This window comes from Sinocyclocheilus grahami, unplaced genomic scaffold (genome assembly GCF_001515645.1).
Source record: "Sinocyclocheilus grahami isolate Dianchi unplaced genomic scaffold, SAMN03320097.WGS_v1.1 scaffold1906.1, whole genome shotgun sequence".
Classification (NCBI taxonomy): Eukaryota; Metazoa; Chordata; class Actinopteri; order Cypriniformes; family Cyprinidae; genus Sinocyclocheilus; species Sinocyclocheilus grahami.
Window position 1 is genome coordinate 24,959 of NW_015507085.1, and position 19,914 is coordinate 44,872.

Sequence of the window (19,914 nt, forward strand, 5' to 3'; positions counted from 1 at the left end):
TTACTTCCTTTTAATTATATTTAAATATTTAAATAAAAAAATATTTATTTATATGTGAAAATACTTTGTCATCTAAAGTATAAGTATGTTTATTTAACACTTTTATTTTTCAATCCATTTTCAAATGATTTCAAATCTCTTAAATATGAATTAAAATACATAAAATTATATCGGCTTTATATCGGCCATCAGCCGCCTTGCTTTCCAAGATATCGGCATCGGCTGTCAAAAAAACCAATATCGGTATATATAGACCACTAGTCTTTACCAAATTTAAATTAGCTGTACACATCTCATCAGCTCCATCCTGAAGGCTAACGTACACCAGCCAGCCAACTTTTCGCGGGCTTCAAACAGGGGAACACAACACCGAGTCAAAAATCAACAGAGCATGGCGTCACATGTGTAAAAATAAAATTATTCTGCATTTACCTGAGAACTGTAAACTCAAAAAAACACTGCGTTGTACTTCATGCGAAGTTCTGTCAGAACAGGTCCGCAAATTCACTCGCTTCAGAACTGAATGACTGAAGCCAAGTGAGGGAAAATCTTAAAGCGTTAACAACCATAACGTCTGCATAAGCAATAGGATTCATTTAGAATAAGTTACTTTATTCAAATAATTATTATTAATTATAATTAATTGTAGCCACTCCACTTTACCTGAGAACTGTAAACTCCAAAAAACACTGCGTTGTACTTCATGCGAAGTTCTGTCAGAACAGGTCCGCAAATTCACTTGCTTCAGAACTGAATGACTGAAGCCAAGTGAGGGAAAATCTTAAAGCGTTAACAACCATAACGTCTGCATAAGCAATAGGATTCATTTAGAATAAGTTACTTTATTCAAATAATTATTATTAATTATAATTAATTGTAGCCACTCCACACGGTAATTTAATCCAGCTTAAAAAAAAGTATAAAGTGGTTGTAGGTTTTGAAAATATATATTTTTTAAACATTTAAAGCCATTGATATGTTTTGATGTTATCATAAACTGACATTAAATTAATAAAACAAAAACGTAGACAAAAGATATTCTAGCTGGGCCTAAATTAAAAAAATAATAGTAAGTACAATTTCAAAGGTAAAATGTACCTCTCTCATCTGATTGTACCTTCATGACTCTTTTTGGGTACCTTAAGGACCTATTGTGTACCTTTAAATTAAAGGTACAGTTATACGTTTTGTTCCCCTAGGAACAAAATTGTACCTTCACCGTACCTTTTTTTTCTGACAGTGTATAGGGTAAGTTTTTCCTGATGGAAATCAAGCGCTGCAGTGTGTGCAGAGAGTGGAGGAAAACCAGACGGACTTGTTGTGATATAAACCAAATGATGGGTTTCATGAAAAAGTGGTCTGTTTACATTGGCGAGGCTACATGAAGGCCAGGGTGGCACGGGTCCAATCCGTCATAGCTTCTGGAATAAAGCGGCCTGCAAATAATGAGAAAAGGAAAACAAATACATAGCATGTTTTTCACATGCAGAATGTGAAAATATTAAAATAAAATGCCTCTCATAAGTTAAGGAAATGTGCTGCACTTTATAATAATCTTGAAATGACAGAGTAAATGTCCATCCAGTTAAAGATGGCTTACATATTTGATCAGTCAAAAAGGCTGTTATGATGTATAATGTAAGAGTGTGCTCTAATAGGTCTTTTAATTTTGTTCTCGAGGCGCTGTGGTTATGCTTTCTGTTTGGAGCTCTTCATCCGATCTGACATTTCAGAGTCCTGTCAGGTCTGGCCAAAAGCTAGTGATGTGCTCAAAACCTTTCAGCTTGTACATCATTGAACAGTATTTAATAAATATATTCATTATATAACATAATGGGTATTTATATATTTTGTATTTCGTCGTCTTTTGTACTTTATCTAAAGCTGTAAGTAACAATCATTTTAATACATTAAAATCATATAAAAATACAAAAAATATATTTAATGTATGTAGTCTATAATAAAGAAATATAGCGTATATACATATTTGTTGTATTAAACAGAACTTGGACAATGACAAATGTCATGTCAAATGTGTTTGCTCAAACTGATTTGGTGAAATCAAATTGTTGATGTAATAGATGAGTACTAGCCAATGAGACTGCTGCTTGTGCTTTAGCTCCGCCCACTAATGCAGAAACCAGTGGAGGAAAAGTTTACTCACAGTGTAGAGGGTTGCATTTCCTGCAGCAGTTAACCCTGGGACCTCTGCTATTAGGTTAGGATGTGATTGGTTGATAGAAATGTGTAATTTACCACTATAATTTGAGGTGAATAGTGGAGGATTTCCATGCCACAGACCCAATTAATGATGATAAATCATGAAAAAAATTAGTTGCGATGTCCTAAGAGTAATGTTGTCGTAATATCCTAATGTCTTTTCAATGTTTAGGGGTAACGTACTCCCTCGTGACTGGTGTCAGTGCTATAAAGTGAAGCATCAGCTAGCTTCAGCTTTTCCCCGTCGTTTATCCCAGCGTTTACCCCTCACGTCACTAGCTCCGCCTTTGCGCATTCCTGTGTGCGCAACTTTTATGGAAAACCTCCACGTTTCACCTCATTTTGGGGTGAAGTATTTCTTTAATTGGGTCTGTGCATGGAAAACCTCCATTATTCACCAGGGGTGTGCGATATATATCGTCTGCGATAATATCGTAATAGTTGTTTTAACGATGTGCGATTTGACATTGAGTATTTTGCAAAAACCAAACAAAACGCCTACGGAGTGCACGCATACATTACGTAAAGTCTAGACTAGAGTGCGTGTGCATTTAGACAGTGTTCTTTCACTAAATGATTCGGTCTAATAAAATGCATTAAAGGGGTCATATGATGCTGCTAAAAAGAACATTATTTTGTGTATTTGGTGTAATGCAATGTGTTTATGCGGTTTAAGGTTCAAAAAACACATTATATTCCACATACTGTACATTATTGTTTCTCCTCTATGCCCCGCCTTTCTGAAACACGTCGATTTTTACGAAGCTCATCGGTCTGAGAAAGCGAGGTGTGCTGTGATTGGCCAGCTATCCAGTGCGTTGTGATTGGCCGAATACCTCAAGCATGTGACGTAAATGTTACGCCCCTCACATACTGTGATGATGCCCTGTCAGGCCGGAGCGACGATTCAAAAACATGAAAACCCATTATAAACGAGGCATTCTAAGAAAGATCACAAAATTCAAGATATGGGGACAGAAAATGCACATATTTATATAATTTCATATAGTTAAAATCACACGAAGAGTGCAGTTTTTCTTCAAAAATAAGCATGATTACAAATGTGATATTGATTTTTTACAACAGTTCAATTAACAATAAGTTAATATTAAGAGACTTACGTTTTAGACACCTTTTTGCCAGTTTTTGGTCTATTTCGCCAACCAAAAATAATTCCAAACACAGCCACAGCACTGTTTTGCGTCTCTGAGCAACATGACGGTGATTCGTTCCTGAATGAATCAACCGTTTAAATGATTTGGTTCAATCACAACGACTCACTTATTAACAGTGACTCGCTGCCACCTACTGGCGATTTTAATTTCACATTTAAAGTACCTTTTCATTTTTAAAATAATTTCTAATATCAGTATTCAGTGTTTTATGTTTAAAATATCAAAACATTATGCATTCGTAACTGCAGGTTAAATCACTCCATGTCCCTCTGAGCTAATTTAAATAGTGTGTAAATACATCTAAAATCCACTTCAGATGCAATTGTTGATACTGGTTTCATTTGTTTAACAGCCTAAATGTCTTTATTATTCTAATTGACTGAATAAATGTAACAGTTTGACTCAAACGATGCACACTTTTAGAAAATAAAGGCTTTATTAAAGGTAAAATTGCCCCGAAAAGGTAAAAATCAATTTAAACATATGAAAAGATTAATTTCTAACACTGATGTGAACTGACCAGTACATAGAATATCAAAAACTGCAGCTGTCCATGGTAGTCAGATATCAGCACAATAACACACACGGCAAAATATCGTCTAATTGTCTTTATCGAAAAAATCCCCAAAAATATAGAGATCTTTTTTTTTTTTTTTTCAATATCACACACCCCTACTATTCGCCTCAAATTACAGCAGTAAATAACACATTTCTATCAACAAATCGTAAACCTAATAGCGGATCAGGGCTGTTAAAAATTTATTTGTCTTTAAATCATTCATTCAAGAGATTCATTCAAAAAGACTGATTCATCCAGTAATGAAACAAGTAAATCATTGAGTCATTGAATCATTCCATGCATACATTCCATGAGATTTTGTTTAGTTGTCTAATATGTTTTCTTCAGAATTGTGAGAGAACTACAACCTCCATTTAAAAAGAAAAATTAAATAATAAAGTATCAATTTATCCAGAATCATGCAGCTCTTAATGGAGTCCATTTTTTTATTGTAGCTGGCTGATTTTTATTTATGGCATTCAGCAGCAATTAAATGTTTTGCAAAAAGAGGCACAAAATAAATGTTTGATATCTTTTTTTGAAACCACATTGGAATCGAAAATGGGAATCGATAAACGGAATCAGAATTGGAATTGATCAAATTCGAATGATACCTAATTCTGTGTGTGTGTGTGTGTGTGAGTGTGTGTGTGTGTGTGTGTGTGTGTGTGAGAGTGAGTGAGCAGCCAAACTCTCAGTAGCCTCTTGTCCCGTGTGGGATAATCTGTGCTGATCAGACACACGAAGGACTAAACACTGGCCACTTCCTGTAGCAGCACTGGTTCCTGGTAAGCGCTCGCTGTCGGCAATTCTGATTGGCTCAGCAGTATTGAAGACGACGCTCCTGTGATGCCCACTTTCTATCTTTGTCTGCTTTGGCTTGTTTCTGAGAGTGAGCCGGCTCGTGCTGTAGGTTGCACGGCCTGTGGGATGGGCTGCTTTGGATCGGTGCTGTCAATCGTGTTGTGAGATCTCCGCAGGGCTTCATGGCTTTTTGATTGTTCTGACACGTGGAGCGTTGCAGCGCAAACCTATCAACAGGTAACGAAGACAACTGAACAGAGGCCTGCTGATGAGATTACAGGCATGCGGCATCTCAGTTTGGGTTGTTTGTGTTATAATTTCTAGGTTATATTACAAGATTTTGTGCATCTTTTTCACTCCCAAAGAATGTAGAGATGGTTGTGAACTCTTTAAAAGCATATTTTTAGTTCATTTGTTGCATTGACATGCGATTTTCTTAACATAAGCACCCCATCTAATCTAATTCACATGGCTGTAATGTGAAAAAAATAAATGTTTTTAACCAGATTTAAAATCGTTACTGCAGTTCAGTAAAAATGACTCAAACACTGAGAATGAGAATTTAACGTCTAGTAAAACATCTGGATGCGTTACGATAATGAGAATTTGGGAAAATATGATTAATTGGCATTAAAACAGTCATAATTCTAAAATTACAATGGTCTTAAAAATACTTCATTTCCCACATATAATTAATATTCTGGAGATGTTTTTGTTCATTCATCATGATAAAGGGACTGTACAGCTTTTCTGAAAAAATAATCCACTCAGATTGCAGGACCTTCTGATCCTGAAGTATCTCGCTGTGTTGCTGTCATTCTTATCTCATTGTCAATATGATGAGCAGATTATAATGAGATGATGCAGCTGCACGTGCCGTCCTAATCTGACCCTTCATACACGCCACTGAGCTTTAAATACACACAGAGAGTGTATTTAAAGTTTTATTTTTTTGAAGCTTTGAAAATGATTGCTGAAGGCTTATTTCTAATGCTAGTTTCATTGAAGCATTGCATATTACTATACTCTTAACCACACTTATGTTACAAAACTTAAGCTTTTTGTAACACTTTTGTTACAAAACTTTTCAGATCTGCGCTGCTCTGTCATTTTCCGTTTACTTTCTTTTGCAAAAATGTACGTAGAACATTTTAACGAAATGGCTTTTAGAATATCCAAAATAAATGGATAAATGTAAAGAGAGACGACATTAGGGCCTTTCGCACCGCTTTAGTTCCAGAACTAAATGTACGGTACTAAAGTACTGGGACGATTTTGCGCAAACTATTTCCCAGTACCATTTAAAGGGTTGTTACATGGACTCTGGGCAACATCTGTGACAATCAATGCAGTGGTTGCCTCTATAATTTTAAATGGAAAGGGCACAGTCAAAGCCTTAGTTTGTTTATATGAAGAGATTTCTTATATTTGTGTAATTTATTTGATTTGAGGTTTGTTTTAAAATTTCAGTTTAGTTTTGTTATATTTTAATTTCATAAAGAAACGTGCAGCAATAGCCTAATAAAAGGACATCTTTTCATTTACTGTATAATCTCATTGTCACAGTACTCTGTGACTGGAAAGAGGTAGAAATAAAACCATCAATAGGTGGCGGCAAAATACTGTTTTAATGAGTGAGTCATTGAGTCATTCATTCAACCGATTCGTGCAAACGGCTGATTCATTCAGAAATGAAACACCACTGTGTTGCAGAACAACAGTTCTGCTGTGGCTTTGATTGGAACTATTTTCGTCAGCGAAGTTGAGCAAAAACAGTCAATATTGTGTCTGAAACGTAAGTCACTCAATTTAACTTCTTATTCATTACATAAAATCATATATATAACATATGTATAACTTTGTGTTGCTCATTTGTTTTGATTTCACTCTCTCACTCAGGCTGCTGGAGCCTCTGGCACGACATAAATACATTATCAGTCCCCGTTTACACTGCATGAAATAAAATCTGAATAATTTTTGCACGCAAACTTTTGGTGGCAAGTTTCAGTGCTTCCCTAATTATTTTTGTTATTGACGTTTTAATCAGTAAAATTCTCTCTCTCTTGCCCTACTAAATCCACTAAAGCATTAATTTAACCACGGGTTACTTTGGCCCGACACGTATTACAAATTGCGAACTTTGTGTCTTCGTCACTCACAGTGAAGAACTTCCATGCCGACAGCGTTTACATGTGAATGTGAGCGTAAGTGTGACATCAAAACAGATCGGCTCAGAATCAGTCACCGGTCTGGGCTGATCATGCGGAAAATCAGCTAATTCCGGTCCCTGGCCGGTCGATCGGTGCATCTCTAAGTTAATTTGTCTAGAAAAGTTGTCCCACCAATAAAAAGTTAACAGCTCGAATAACACATAGGCAGGGTTTTTCCTGCATAGAGAATTAAAAGGCCTCCGCCAAATTTTGTGCCACCTCTGGTTGTCAACAAAACTCAGACAGCAGTCACGTGCAAGCGTGCTGAACAATGTCCATTTGGCTTTTTAGTCCAAAAGTGCACATATTTGGAGAAATACTGATATCTTTATATGTTTACTTGATATTTCTTTACACAGAATCATAATTTCTATTCATTTTGATGAGTATTAGCTGCTTCCAGTGATGCCTGCCTGCCTTTTCTCTTCAGTGATCGCTGTTATGACTCAGATGAAGCTCATTCGCTGCTCATGTGTCAATCATATTACCCGATCATAACTCGCTCTGTCTCTTCCGATGACGAGCTTCCATATCTTTTAAGCATTCAGTTCCATACATAAACCCAGAGAAATGCTTCTACACACGAAACATGAAGCTAGTTAACACACGATTACGATAGTATATGTTTTGTATGTGATTTTCATGAGATTTGGGGTATTTTCATAACAATAAAGAATGTTTACATGAGAAATGCTAAGCTGGTGTAGCTATTAGCGGCGTATAAAAGGCTACAAATAATTTATTTAAAAACATTATATGACCAAAATCCATATTAGACCGCAATCTGAAGTTATTACAAACACTCAATGGTGGTTTGAAGTGAGATTTGAGTAAAAGTGAAGTATTAATATTATTGATAGTCTTATGTAGCTTGATGCTAATGTTAGCTCTAATACACCCGTTACCCTGCTGCGATTAATTTTCATGATGAATTCTATCAGAAAAAAATCACGTAATGTTGTACGAAAATGGTTTGTTTTCTAGAAAGACACTTTATAATAAGTGGATAAATGTATATTGGATCAAAGCAATGTGCATGGACCAGGAGACTATAAGGAGTGAATAAAGATTTTCAATTTCACAAAGTGTTTAACAATCTACTGTTATGTTTATGTTCACCTATACTGCAAATGGGCCCCTTTTAGCTGTTATGTTGTATTTAATTTAATGTTCAACAGGTTTGTTTTTGTACAATTTAACCTGATAATTGTAATTTTCTACAATCATCTAAATATTAGAACACCTAAAATATGTTGCGTGTATAAAGTGTTTGTTTCAGCCAGTTGAAGGGTGGGTACATTGTGTGCACATGATCAGGATGGGACCACCTCTGCCTCAGTTTGAGCCTGGAAAAACCCTGATAGGATTTTATTTTAATATAAGTACAGGCTTGACTTTGCTTTTAAACCTTTCTCCTCCCCTACAGACAGACAGTAGAGCTTCAGCGGTGTTGAATCTGGAGCCTTTCCCTCTTTATTTTATCCCAAATGCACCCCAGCCTATAGTTAACAGAAGTTGTCACTATTTTAGGAAATGCAACCATTTTTTAAGCCGTGTTATCTTCTAAAGCTGTGTAGATGCAGAAGAGCGGCATTCCATCATAGCCCTGTGTCCGAACACGTTTTCAACTACAGCATTGTGGAGGTCCGTGCAGGGAAAGGTGCCTGTCATGTTTGTTCTGCTCTCGAATCTGCTGCCAGCAAGCGTCTGAGTCTTTGAGTTCCCAATCAGAGCAAAGTTCACCCCAAAACAAACAGCTGTGGACGGCTGCGAGCGAGGTGAGCGTTGAAGCAGGACAGCGAGGATGATTCGAAGCGTTCTGAAACGAATGGCCTGTAAGTGATTTGTGTGTTTGTTCTGCTTTAACTCTTCGTAATCACATTCTGTTGCTCGAGGCGTTTTGAGTTAAAAAGACATGATGGAAATAACACTTATTTGTTGGGCAAGGTTGATTGGGTATTATAGTTGATTGGGTAGTATATTCACAATCACAACACTGGCTGTTTTGCAAACTCCGTTTATGTGGCTAGATATTAGGGGTGCTCCGATTGATCGACTACCGATCATTATCGGCCGATCATCACGTTGGGATGATTGATCGGCGGTCTCTAAAAAGGCCGATCTTAAAAAAAAAACGATCTCAAGCTGATGACGCTGCCGTGAGAGGTTTTGCTCGACATGCAGCGTCTCAGTCTCTGTCCGGTGCGGGTGAAATAATTATAATGATGAAGGTGAGGTACTCGCCTTCAAATTTCTTCATTAAATAATTTATAAAGTAATTTGAAAACCTTGTGTGAGACGTAATTTCACGAACTTTGTGAGTGAATCACCGCACGCTCTCTCTCTTTCTTTCTCAAAATACGCAAATGGCTTCAAATCACCGCATCGCGTCTGCACTATATGCGAGCTGCACAGTTGACACAGGAATTGTTACTTGCACAGTCGAGGCAGTGTCACATCGTCACTAAAGTTTATAAATTGCATTTCTTTTTAATTCTTGCCAGTGTTTAACCATTCAGCGCTCACACGCTCTCCTGGAGACTGTTTATGCACACTCGCAGCACACACACATAATGCCAGGTTCACATTACTCCGTTTGCAGTGCATACGTGGTGCGTATTTTTTCCGTGCTCATGTTAACGGATTAAAGCGTTCACTGCACACGGTTGCGGTCCGGCAGTGTGTTCCAGTAGCGGCGCGTCGGCAGCAGTGCCGAGATCGTTTCCACACTGAGTCTATTTCTGCACTTCAAGTGCTGAATTAAAGTAACACCGCATTGTTTGTAGTAAAAATGAACATGGATTGACACGAAAATGTAGTAATTACACCATAAATGCATATTATTAAAGTCTACTGTGTTTCACAGTCAACACATATGGCTTTTTGGCTAGGTTTAAAGGGAAAGAGCACTTTTAGATAAAGAAGGCAATAATAGATGGCACTCGTGGAGGTAGGAAAACAAAGTTCTTCATGAACCGCAGGATTGCTTGTAATAAAGATTTAAATGCAAAAGAAAAGGCAGTAGAGCTGACTATTTCTGTCAATGGTAAGTTTGTGATAATGTAAGAAAAGTAGTTTAAATGTTTTGCCACTTGCTTGAACAACTTAATATATAAATCTAGAAGTAAGTGCAAAAGTAAAAAGCATTGAATAATGTGTTGCTTATATTTATTGTGTTTAAACATGTCTGTTAAAGATGGTATTACTGTACTGTGTAAAAAAAGAATTGCAATGCTGAAATTTTCATTTCAGCATTTTCAGTGACTGTTTGGATTTGAAATCAAACTAATGGATAAATGTTGTGTTTGTGGCCTCAAAAATCCTGATCGGAGCACCCCTACTAGATATATTAAGCGAGTTGAATCCAAGCCATCGGTTAAGTGCGGTCTCACAGTACAGTGCTAACGCTCGCTGTCAGCTGGCTGGAAGAGTTAGCGATGTTTCTTCGACTGCGTTTCATGAGGAATGGATGTGTTTTGGCCGCTCCTCGAGAGTTGATGTAATCCCCCTTCAGTGTGCTGTTTATCCTGGATGAGTATTGATTTATCTTCTCTCCTCTCCGTCTTTAAACTGTGCCAGGTCACCATGTGTGTCTGATGAAAGCCAGCTCCAGCCCGTTCTGTCAGAGGTGCAGCGGGAACAAACCAAAGTACGACTTGTCACTCTAGCGTAGATATATGGGCAGTTGACATGACATGACAGTCTTCATGCCATTTTTCTTTTCTTTGGTGTATTCATCTGGATGGACTGTGTTTTTATTTATTTATTTACTTTTTTCATTTTATTATTTTAAACAACTTCAAGTAAAACTTGCATGAGTAAAATGTGTATTTTTTCATGTAGTGTGACTTTCTTCATGAACTGTCAAGTCACCTTTATTTATATAGCGCTTTTAACAATACAGATTGTGTCAAAGCAGCTTTACAGTATTAAATAGGAAAATAGTGTGTCAATAATGCAAAAGGACAATAGTAAACACTCAATTTTCAGTTAAGGGGAGACACTGCAGTCAAAAGCAGTTTTTTTCATGCACCTGTCAAATTTGAGATTTTGGGCTTTTTGGTTTTTCAGACTAGTGGTAAGAGAACATCCAAAAGACACTGTTAAGCGTTTCTTTTATAGCACTTTATCTATTTGTGTCAATAGATTTCAATTGCAGTGCATATTTTTAAAGGCCATTTTCTCAAAATGAGTTTTTTCTCCAACACTGAGCCTTAAATCTCCACTTCAGTAGCACTTACACACACCAAACTTTACATTTTTATTCCTGTCTATATCCTGAAGGTTTTTACTGAGGGATTTGTTCATGTATAATTTGCTTGATTATATACAACATTTTATTCCCCCCAAAAATTGTGAAAATATAGTGTATATATAATATAATATATATATATAATATAATATATTTTCTGTCCGTTCTAAGCAATTTCTGAATTATGGATTGACAAAAATGAGATACCCCAAATATTCCCTCTGTAAAAACTTTTGACTCTAATATGTCAAAAAAATTAAACAAGAATTTTGAAACTGACATAATTCAGTGTTTAGATTTTTGTACTAGAAATGTATGAAAATTAGCGCATATTTCATTAAATAATGACTCATTTGCATATTTAAACATAACATTTTAGAAAACTTATTTCATTGCATTGAATAAACAATTTAATGCGGTTCGTTGTTTTGCTCATTACGCCCTCCGGAGACAGGGCAAACATTTCTTTAACACTAATTTGCATATAAAATATAAGAAAGGAGATATTTGTATTTTATTGTGTTTGACTGATCGAACTAAAATAATTTGTTGTTTGTCTTAATAAACTGGGTAAATTAAAAATACAGTGGTTCAATTTAAACCTTTTTTTTTCTTCTGCTCTTTGATTAAAAAACGTTTTTCAATAATTACCAATACAGACTGATATGAAACATTAGGGTAAATGTACCTATTAAGCTCACCAAAATCTACATTGAGACATTTTTAGAGCACAAGATATTGGTTTCAGTACAAAAAGTTATGTTAAAATAAAATATTAATCTCTCACACACAAATATTTAAATTTATTTTAAATGACAAAAGCATTTCAATTAAGATGTACATCATTAAATGCAAAAAGTCTGGCTGTGCTTAATGGGTACATTTTGTACCCTTTAAGCACACCCCTGTTCCCATTAAGCTCACATCATGTTTTATTAAAAAAATCTTGTTTATTTTAAACAACCTTTTTAAAGAATAATTGAAAAATATTTTTTGAAGGTACAAACTCAATCACAAAAAAACAGAACACTAAAATCAAGCAACAAGGCATTCGATTTGATCAGTTATATATTCATAGTGAAATGTCATTTAAGCACATTGCAGCATCTAGACTAGTCCACGTTCAGCTAAGTAACACACATTCAAAAATTAAATAAAACATTTCATTCATGGGGATGAACACAAAAACTAGCCTCAATTTGAAGCCTCTTATTAAATGGATGTCAACTTATCTATATTCTCTTAAGGCTGGAATACACTGCACGATTTTTGCCCTGATTTCCCACCGATTAACAGTCTGGAGAAGTTGATGCTAGTTGCCAAAGGTCAGAGCCAGTCTGCAGATTTGAGTCGACTGATTCCATAGAAAATTGATTAACTTTACTTTAAAGTGACAACCATCAGTTAACATTTAAAGTCTGTTTATGAAGTATTTACATAGACGTTCAATGCAGAAGAGCTTAAAGAGAGCACACTGAGTTTTATTGGAGCAGCAACAATATTTAATAAATTTCATGTACTATAGGGATGTAACGGTATGAAAATGTCTTATCACGGTTATCAGTATTATCACGGTTTTGTTAAAATGTGCTGGAGATGTTAAAAAAGTACCGACACATAAATCACTTCACCAAGTTTTATATTTAAAAATCAACAAAAAACGAATAAAATGACTTTTTGTTTGCGTAATCACTAAAACAACATTACCAATGATGTTCAGATTTTAAATGACAACTTGACAGACAGCATGTTGAAATATCTAACGTATATGTTCAAATAAAGCTTTGAAAAAGTTTCATAAGGTAAACCTCACATTTCAGCCTTTAAATAGAGAAAAGATATGTCAAAATAATAATTGATTAATAAATGATTATATGCATTTTATCTGCTCCATAAATAATTTTAGATAGCTTATCTGAATTGTTTAAATGTGTAGAATCCACATAAGCTTGTTTTTCATCAACCGGTCAAAATTCACAGCAGGGCGTGTAAATCCGGTCCGTTTTTGGCCAGACAGAAACTGCAGACAGACTGAATGTGAATGTGAGTCTCTGTAAATCCACTCTCTGACAGCAGGTGGCGCTGATGGAAAAGCTGTTTCCCGTAAACTCTGTGAACAAAGCAGCACTGCGATTAAAAACTCTACTTTATTAGGTATTACATGGAGCGAAGATGAAAACAAAATGCCATCGAATCTTTTCTGAAGACAGTCAGAACCTTCAGAGGTACATTCATATAATCAATTAATTCATATATTCATTTGTATAATTACCTTAGCACTCTTATAAAACCTCCCAGCTTTTCCGCCCTGTTTTCACTCAAAACTAAGCTACTCTGCGTGCTGTGCGCACGTGAGACTGTTACTTAAAACTGCTTTATGCTGGACAGTATTTATTTATCCTCAGCTGTTCAAATCGCGGTAATCTAATACGGTTTTAATGATCATTAAAAGATGAAATGGTAATACTAACTGTCGGGAATTTTATCATGATTTATCGTCAAACCGGTAATCGTTACATCTAGGGATGTTCATTTTGGTTATTTTTCCTAACCGACATCCAACGCTCGTTAACCGATTGTTAACCGTTAACCGACAAGATTATTTTAAATTAGAATTGAATTAAATTAGAAAGGATAAGTGTCTGTGACCCATTAGAAAATACTAACATTTGTTTCCCGGGGATTAATTTGACATGCGCAAAAAGCAGCAAACAACAGCCTATATAAATAGGCCTATACGAGAAACATATTTTTACTTAAATAATAAATTAAGAAAATTAAAGAAACTGTGCAACAAGTAGCCTAGCCTATATGCAGAGCTTCGCTTCATTTTTGTGCTGCGCGAAAGGAAACAGACGGCAGAAAGCGGTATCCTATTTTTCCTTAGGCTTATTTTACAAAAGCACAAAGATTTTATTTTATTGTGAATGTACACAAATAAAGGCAAACCTTTTACAATTCCTATTATCTTTGAAAAAATTCAAGTGATTGCGCCGGCGCCGCATGCGCGCACAGTTAAGCTTTGCTACCTTGACAATGCAGCCTGTTCATTATCATAATAAAATAGTCAGTCAAACATATGGAAACATTTTTTTTTTAGTAAAATCTGTGCCGTTAAGTGTTATCACCGTAACCATAACATTTTGATTTACGTGGATATTGGAACGCGAGTGAAGTAGCTACATAATAAATAATAATTTGCCATTCAAATACATCGAATATGGAAACATTTGATTTTGTGTTGAATGAGAGAGTTGAATGAGAGTTGGTTTCAGTTTCATTTTAACCTAAATTAATTCGTTTTTGCTTGTAATTTATATTGCTATAGCTTCTTATATTTTTAATTCTTGTTCTTTTCTAAATACTGTTAATTGAAAGGATTTGTTGTGGAGTGAGGGGAACTAAAATAGCTCAGCTATGTTTACAGTGTTTATTATAATGTTTGTAAATATTTCGCGTCGACATTAGGCCTATTTCTGAATGAAACAATAAAATGCAACTTGTACGCGACTTATGTTTTTTTCCCCCCTAAAAACTATTTTTTTGATACGTGTAGCGTATTTTAACCATGCAGCAAACCTTTTTAAATATTTTGATAAATTACTGAAAAAATTCATAATTAAATGAACTTTTTAAACCGTTTAACGGATTGTATTAATCGGTCAAAATTCTTACCGTCGGGTAACCGGTTAAACGGTTAAAATGAACATCCCTATTTATTAAAATGACAAGATTTTGCAAAATAAATAATCTAGGTCATGTATTAAGTTGATACATATTTTATTATGAACAACTATCATTAACAATATCTATGAAATTATACTTTTTCTTATTGATGTCACACTGAAGCTGTGTGATTTTCATAGTAGTGCACCCTTTAAGCTCACCTTACAATAATATGAAATCTTTAAAAATTACACCACTGTGAAAACACAGACCAGCCATAAACTGTCCATTTATAATATTATGGATTTAAAAGCACAAGCCAGTAATGTCTGTGAAGTACTATATTAGTGTAGCACACAATCTTATACAGCTAGTCAGCTAACTGTGTTCTGTAGCATCTGCGCTATGTTGCTAAAACTATCTTTTGGATCCAACTGTAATTATTTACAACTTCCAAGTTCCAGGTTATAATCTGCAAAAGTCTAAATATTAATCTCTTAATTTTACAGTAAGTAGTGAAACTTACCCAAAATAAAGGCTTAAACATCTAAAATAAAAATGCAGATTTAAACTAGAAAGGAAACCATCACCATCCTCTTTTGGTGAAAGTTTTCAGACAGCTTTCAAAATGGCTGCCGGACAGTGTGTACACATGGAGACCCATATCTCAGTGTGCAATGATCTGAATTACAGGAGGTATGTGGTAACAAACACATCAATTGTCAAGTATGATAATACATACATTTTTCTTTTTATAATCTGAGCTCAAATATGGAAGTGTGCTTAATGGGTACGTTTACCCTATATCGTTGTGATACATTTTTTAGCTATATCGCCCAGCCCTAATTGACTGAAAAGTGTGAAAACTTCTTGTCAGGGAATCTTTTGGGGATCTTGTTAGAGTCTCATGTGAAGTCCAGTACAGGGCACTGTTAGTCTGTCCTATTGTGGAAGTGAATACTGTTGATGCTGAACAGTAGCTGTGAGTGTTTGCAGACTCTCGGACTGACCTTTACTCCACTCCAGGCTCTGGTGGGTGCAGACTCAGGAATGGAGGAAAGGAGCAGTTCCTGTTTTTGAAGCCAGTTTTAGCTTGGTCAGAGCGTTGAGACATTAATGATCGTGACCTCAGGACATCAGAATCTGAGCAGTTTTAGCCATGCATGATTATCGACATGCTGTTTCATAGTGGATAGTAGGGGTGTAAAAATACTTCTAGTAATTCTTAGCATTGATGACTGAATTCAGTATAGTGTTGTGACTATTATAATAAACGGTGTGGAGCAGAATGCACAGATGAAGAGCACACAAGATTTCTGCTTCATCATTCATGAATACAGTCATTCGAGCAAAGCCTAATTGTTGTTTTCATCTTGGGATTTTATTATGTGGATATTCTAAGAATAAATGTGCTTGAAACATGATATTAATGAAAGGAATCATTTTCGGCCCGCTGAATACCTTGCACTAAAGTGGGGCTAGAGGTGTGGTCATGAACAAAGGCGGAGTTTATCCGAGTTAGAGACATGTTTTCATATCGATCATCAGCTAGCATCAACATTTAAGACATTTAAAACAAGTTTAATGGCAAAACTCACTTTCAGATACCATCAAGTGTTTGAATTAACTTACGATTACGAATTCTGATCAACGTATAATATTTGTTTCGTCTCCTCCAAGTGTCTTTGTTTATACCAGACTTCTGCATCTGCATATGCCGTAAATTGTATATACTCTGTGTAAAGCATAAAACTGTTGCTTTGGATGAAACCGTAACAGTACAGTGAGACGGGAGACAGCGCTCAAACTTCCTCAGATCACATGCATCGTGGAGAATTAAAGGGTTAGATCACCCTCATGTCGTTCCAAACCCGTAAGACCTTCGTTCATCTTCGGAACACAAATTCTGATATTTTTGAAGAAATCCGAGAGCTCTCTGACCCTCCATAGACCGCAACACAACTGTAACGTTCCCAAGTCCAGAGACATAGTAAGGACATCAGTAAAACAGTCCATGTGGCATCAGTGGCTCAACTTCAGTTTCGCGAAGCTACGAGAATACTTTTTGAGCACAAAGAAAACAAAAATAACATAATTTATTTAACAATTATTCTCCCCCGAGTTACATCTTCCACCATTTTGGAGAGTTCCCAAGAGCGTAATCTGCGTAATCAGCGTTGTTTAAGTTCGGAGGAGACAGCACGTGCGTGAACGTAATCTGCGTAATCGGTGTTGTTTACGCTTAGGGGAAAGCATGCATATGCGTTGTGATGCTCTCTAAAATGGCGTAAGACATAACTCGGGGGAGAAGAATTGTTAAATAAATTGTTCGTTTTTTTTTATTTGCGCTCAAAAAGTATTCTCGTAGCTTCGCAAAACTGAAGTTGAACCCCTGATGTCACATGGATTATTTTACCGATCTCCTTGCTACGTTTCTGGACTTGGGAACGTTACAGTTGTGTTGCTGTCTATGGAGGGTCTGAGAGCTCTCACATTTCATCAAAAATATCTGAATTTGTGTTCTGAAGATGAACGGAGGTCTTACGGGTTTGGAACGACACGAGGGTGAGTAATTAATGACAGAATTCTCATTTTGGGGTGAACTATCCCTTTAATATAAATGCTCATTTGAGGGTTTATCAGTATTTTTCTGTTGAGTAATATGTCCGCATTTGAACTTAAAAGCCCTAATGGAGTTGTTTTGTGCATTCATGTCGTCACAAATAAACAGAGCAGCTGAGTATGTGTGCTCTCTTTTTTTGTGTGAAATAATGATAAATATCGGTTTGATTTAAGCATATTGACACAAATTAATACATTTCTATTTTTATCGTAAATCATTGGTATATAAAAGTATTGATTCTTAAGTCTTTTCCTTCAGTTTCTGTGCATCGTCCAGTGTGCATGGGCTTCTGTGTGAATCTCCGTGAGAAAGCTGCTTCACTGTAGAGCCGTCCATCTGTTCACCGGCCGTCTGAGCGAGAACGGATAAACTCCCTTCGTTGGTCCTACAGGTTGAGGGCCCAGGGCTGTGAGTGGACACACATCTGCTGCTCTTCTCCCTGTCTGTTGTAGTTATGAGACCGAGTTTGAAGGCAGTATTTGGTGCAAACAGCTGGCATATGTTAGCCTGTTTAATTAAAGGTGAACATCTGATTTCAACAGCTTGTACGAGGTCTGCTTTGACTGTGTGTCATGCACCGCTGCGTAATCATTTTGAGTGCATTCATTACTACGGCTGGTTATGTCTGAATACTGATCTCCGATTCACAAGGTTGCATTTGGGTTTGATTGGATTTACTTGAATGGAACAATGACAGTTTTGATAGGAGAAGAAAGAAAGATATTCTCTGTCAATAGAAATGGTGATGAACTTTCCTTTCTAGTTCATTTTTATGCATGCTTGCTTTGTGGCTCTAGTGCTGCAGAAATGACCATAAGAAGGTTTCTACCATCTGCAAGAAACCCCGTTCTTACTTTAGTAGCTGGCTCAGCAGAAACTTCACACAAGACACCTGCAGGTCCAGGACTGATCTTAACCTTTTCTTTTTTTTTTTTTTTTTAAAGGCATGCATGTATAGATCAGACACAATATCAGACCTTTTAAACTGCCATTTATCAGTGCTTAGTTTTTTCCACCAAAGTTTGAAACCAATGGGATGTCATTGTGGATGGAGCTTCCCAGACCAATGCATTAAAAATCGAGACCAAGCGACTGATGAAATGTTAAATGGATATTACAGTATATGACACATCCCTCCACTTCCACAAAGAGAACCATAAAAAGCGCTGGAGTCATGAGAATATGAGGCATGTGCTCTCAGCCTTACACCCTTCAGCTGGAGAGAGCACATGCGTGGCTTAAATTGCGATCTCTGACACAATTTCACATTCAGTATCTCTGGAAACTTGTCACATCTGTTCTGGTGTTAAGGTTGAAATATAATAAAAAAAGAAAAGAAACGAGTCCTAATAGTTATGCCTTTGTAGACAACTTTGCTAATGCATTTTATTGATGTTTGACAAGCAAAATAAACTTCATCGCAGAAATAGTGTTTTATATCACAACCCATTTTGTTTCTGTCATGTTACAGTTTAAGTGAAACGAGGCATTCAATGAGAAAATTTTTCAGAAACTGAAGAAATGGGTTCGGTTTTATGTTGACTTTAACTGCTGTCCAACAGGATTTATGAAGTATAACACACATATTTGTAAATACTATATATTTCTTAATTTCGGTCGATACGATATAATTCCGATATCGATATGAACACTATTTTAAAAAAGCTTCATAAAAACTGGCAAGAACGCCACAACAGATGTCTGTGCATACAAACTTATGAAAAATGAATTTCCCAACTCTATGAAACCTCCTCCTATAAAACTATATAATATTTTATAAAAAAACAGCACAAATAATTTAATGTTCACCTTTTATTTGTATTTAACCTTCATACAAACAAGAAATGTGAAATCACTGTCAAATAAATCTCAGACTCTCCTTATTAATATTAATATTTTTAACTTCAAATACACTAGCAGTCAAAAGTTTTTCAACAGTAAGATTTTTAATGTTTTTTTAAAGAATTCTCTTCTGCTCACCAAGCCTGCATTTATTTGATCCAAAATACAGCAAAAATAGTAACATTTTGAAATATTTTACTATTTAAAATAACTGTTTTCTATTTTAATATATTTTAAATTGTAATAATATTCTGATTTGCTGCTCAAGAAATATTTATTATTATGTTGAAAACAGCTGAGTAGAATTTTTAAGGTTCTTTTGATTAATAGAAAGTTCAAAAGAACAGCATTTATCTGAAATAGAAATCATTTGTAACATTATAAGTCTTTATCATCACTTTTGATCAGTTTAAAGCATCCTTGCTAAATTAAAGAATTAATTTATCCCCCCCCCCCAACCACCAAAAAATATATATATAAATAAAATAAATATATATGTGTGACCCTGCAGCACAAAAGCAGTCATAAGCAGCACAGGTATATTTGTAGCAATAGCCAACAAT

General features: G+C 35.7%; 1 protein-coding gene across 1 annotated transcript in view; it reads left to right on the forward strand.

Moving 5' to 3' along the window:
- The first annotated feature begins 8,545 nt into the window (after positions 1–8,545).
- The window catches only part of LOC107573256 (E3 ubiquitin-protein ligase MIB2-like), an 84,545-nt gene continuing 73,176 nt past the window's right edge, over positions 8,546–19,914 (forward strand). Inside the window, exon 1 of the mRNA XM_016259689.1 lies at positions 8,546–8,803. Within this exon, the coding sequence (XP_016115175.1) occupies positions 8,773–8,803 (31 nt within the window). The 5' untranslated portion in view covers positions 8,546–8,772. The remainder of the gene's footprint in view (positions 8,804–19,914) is intronic.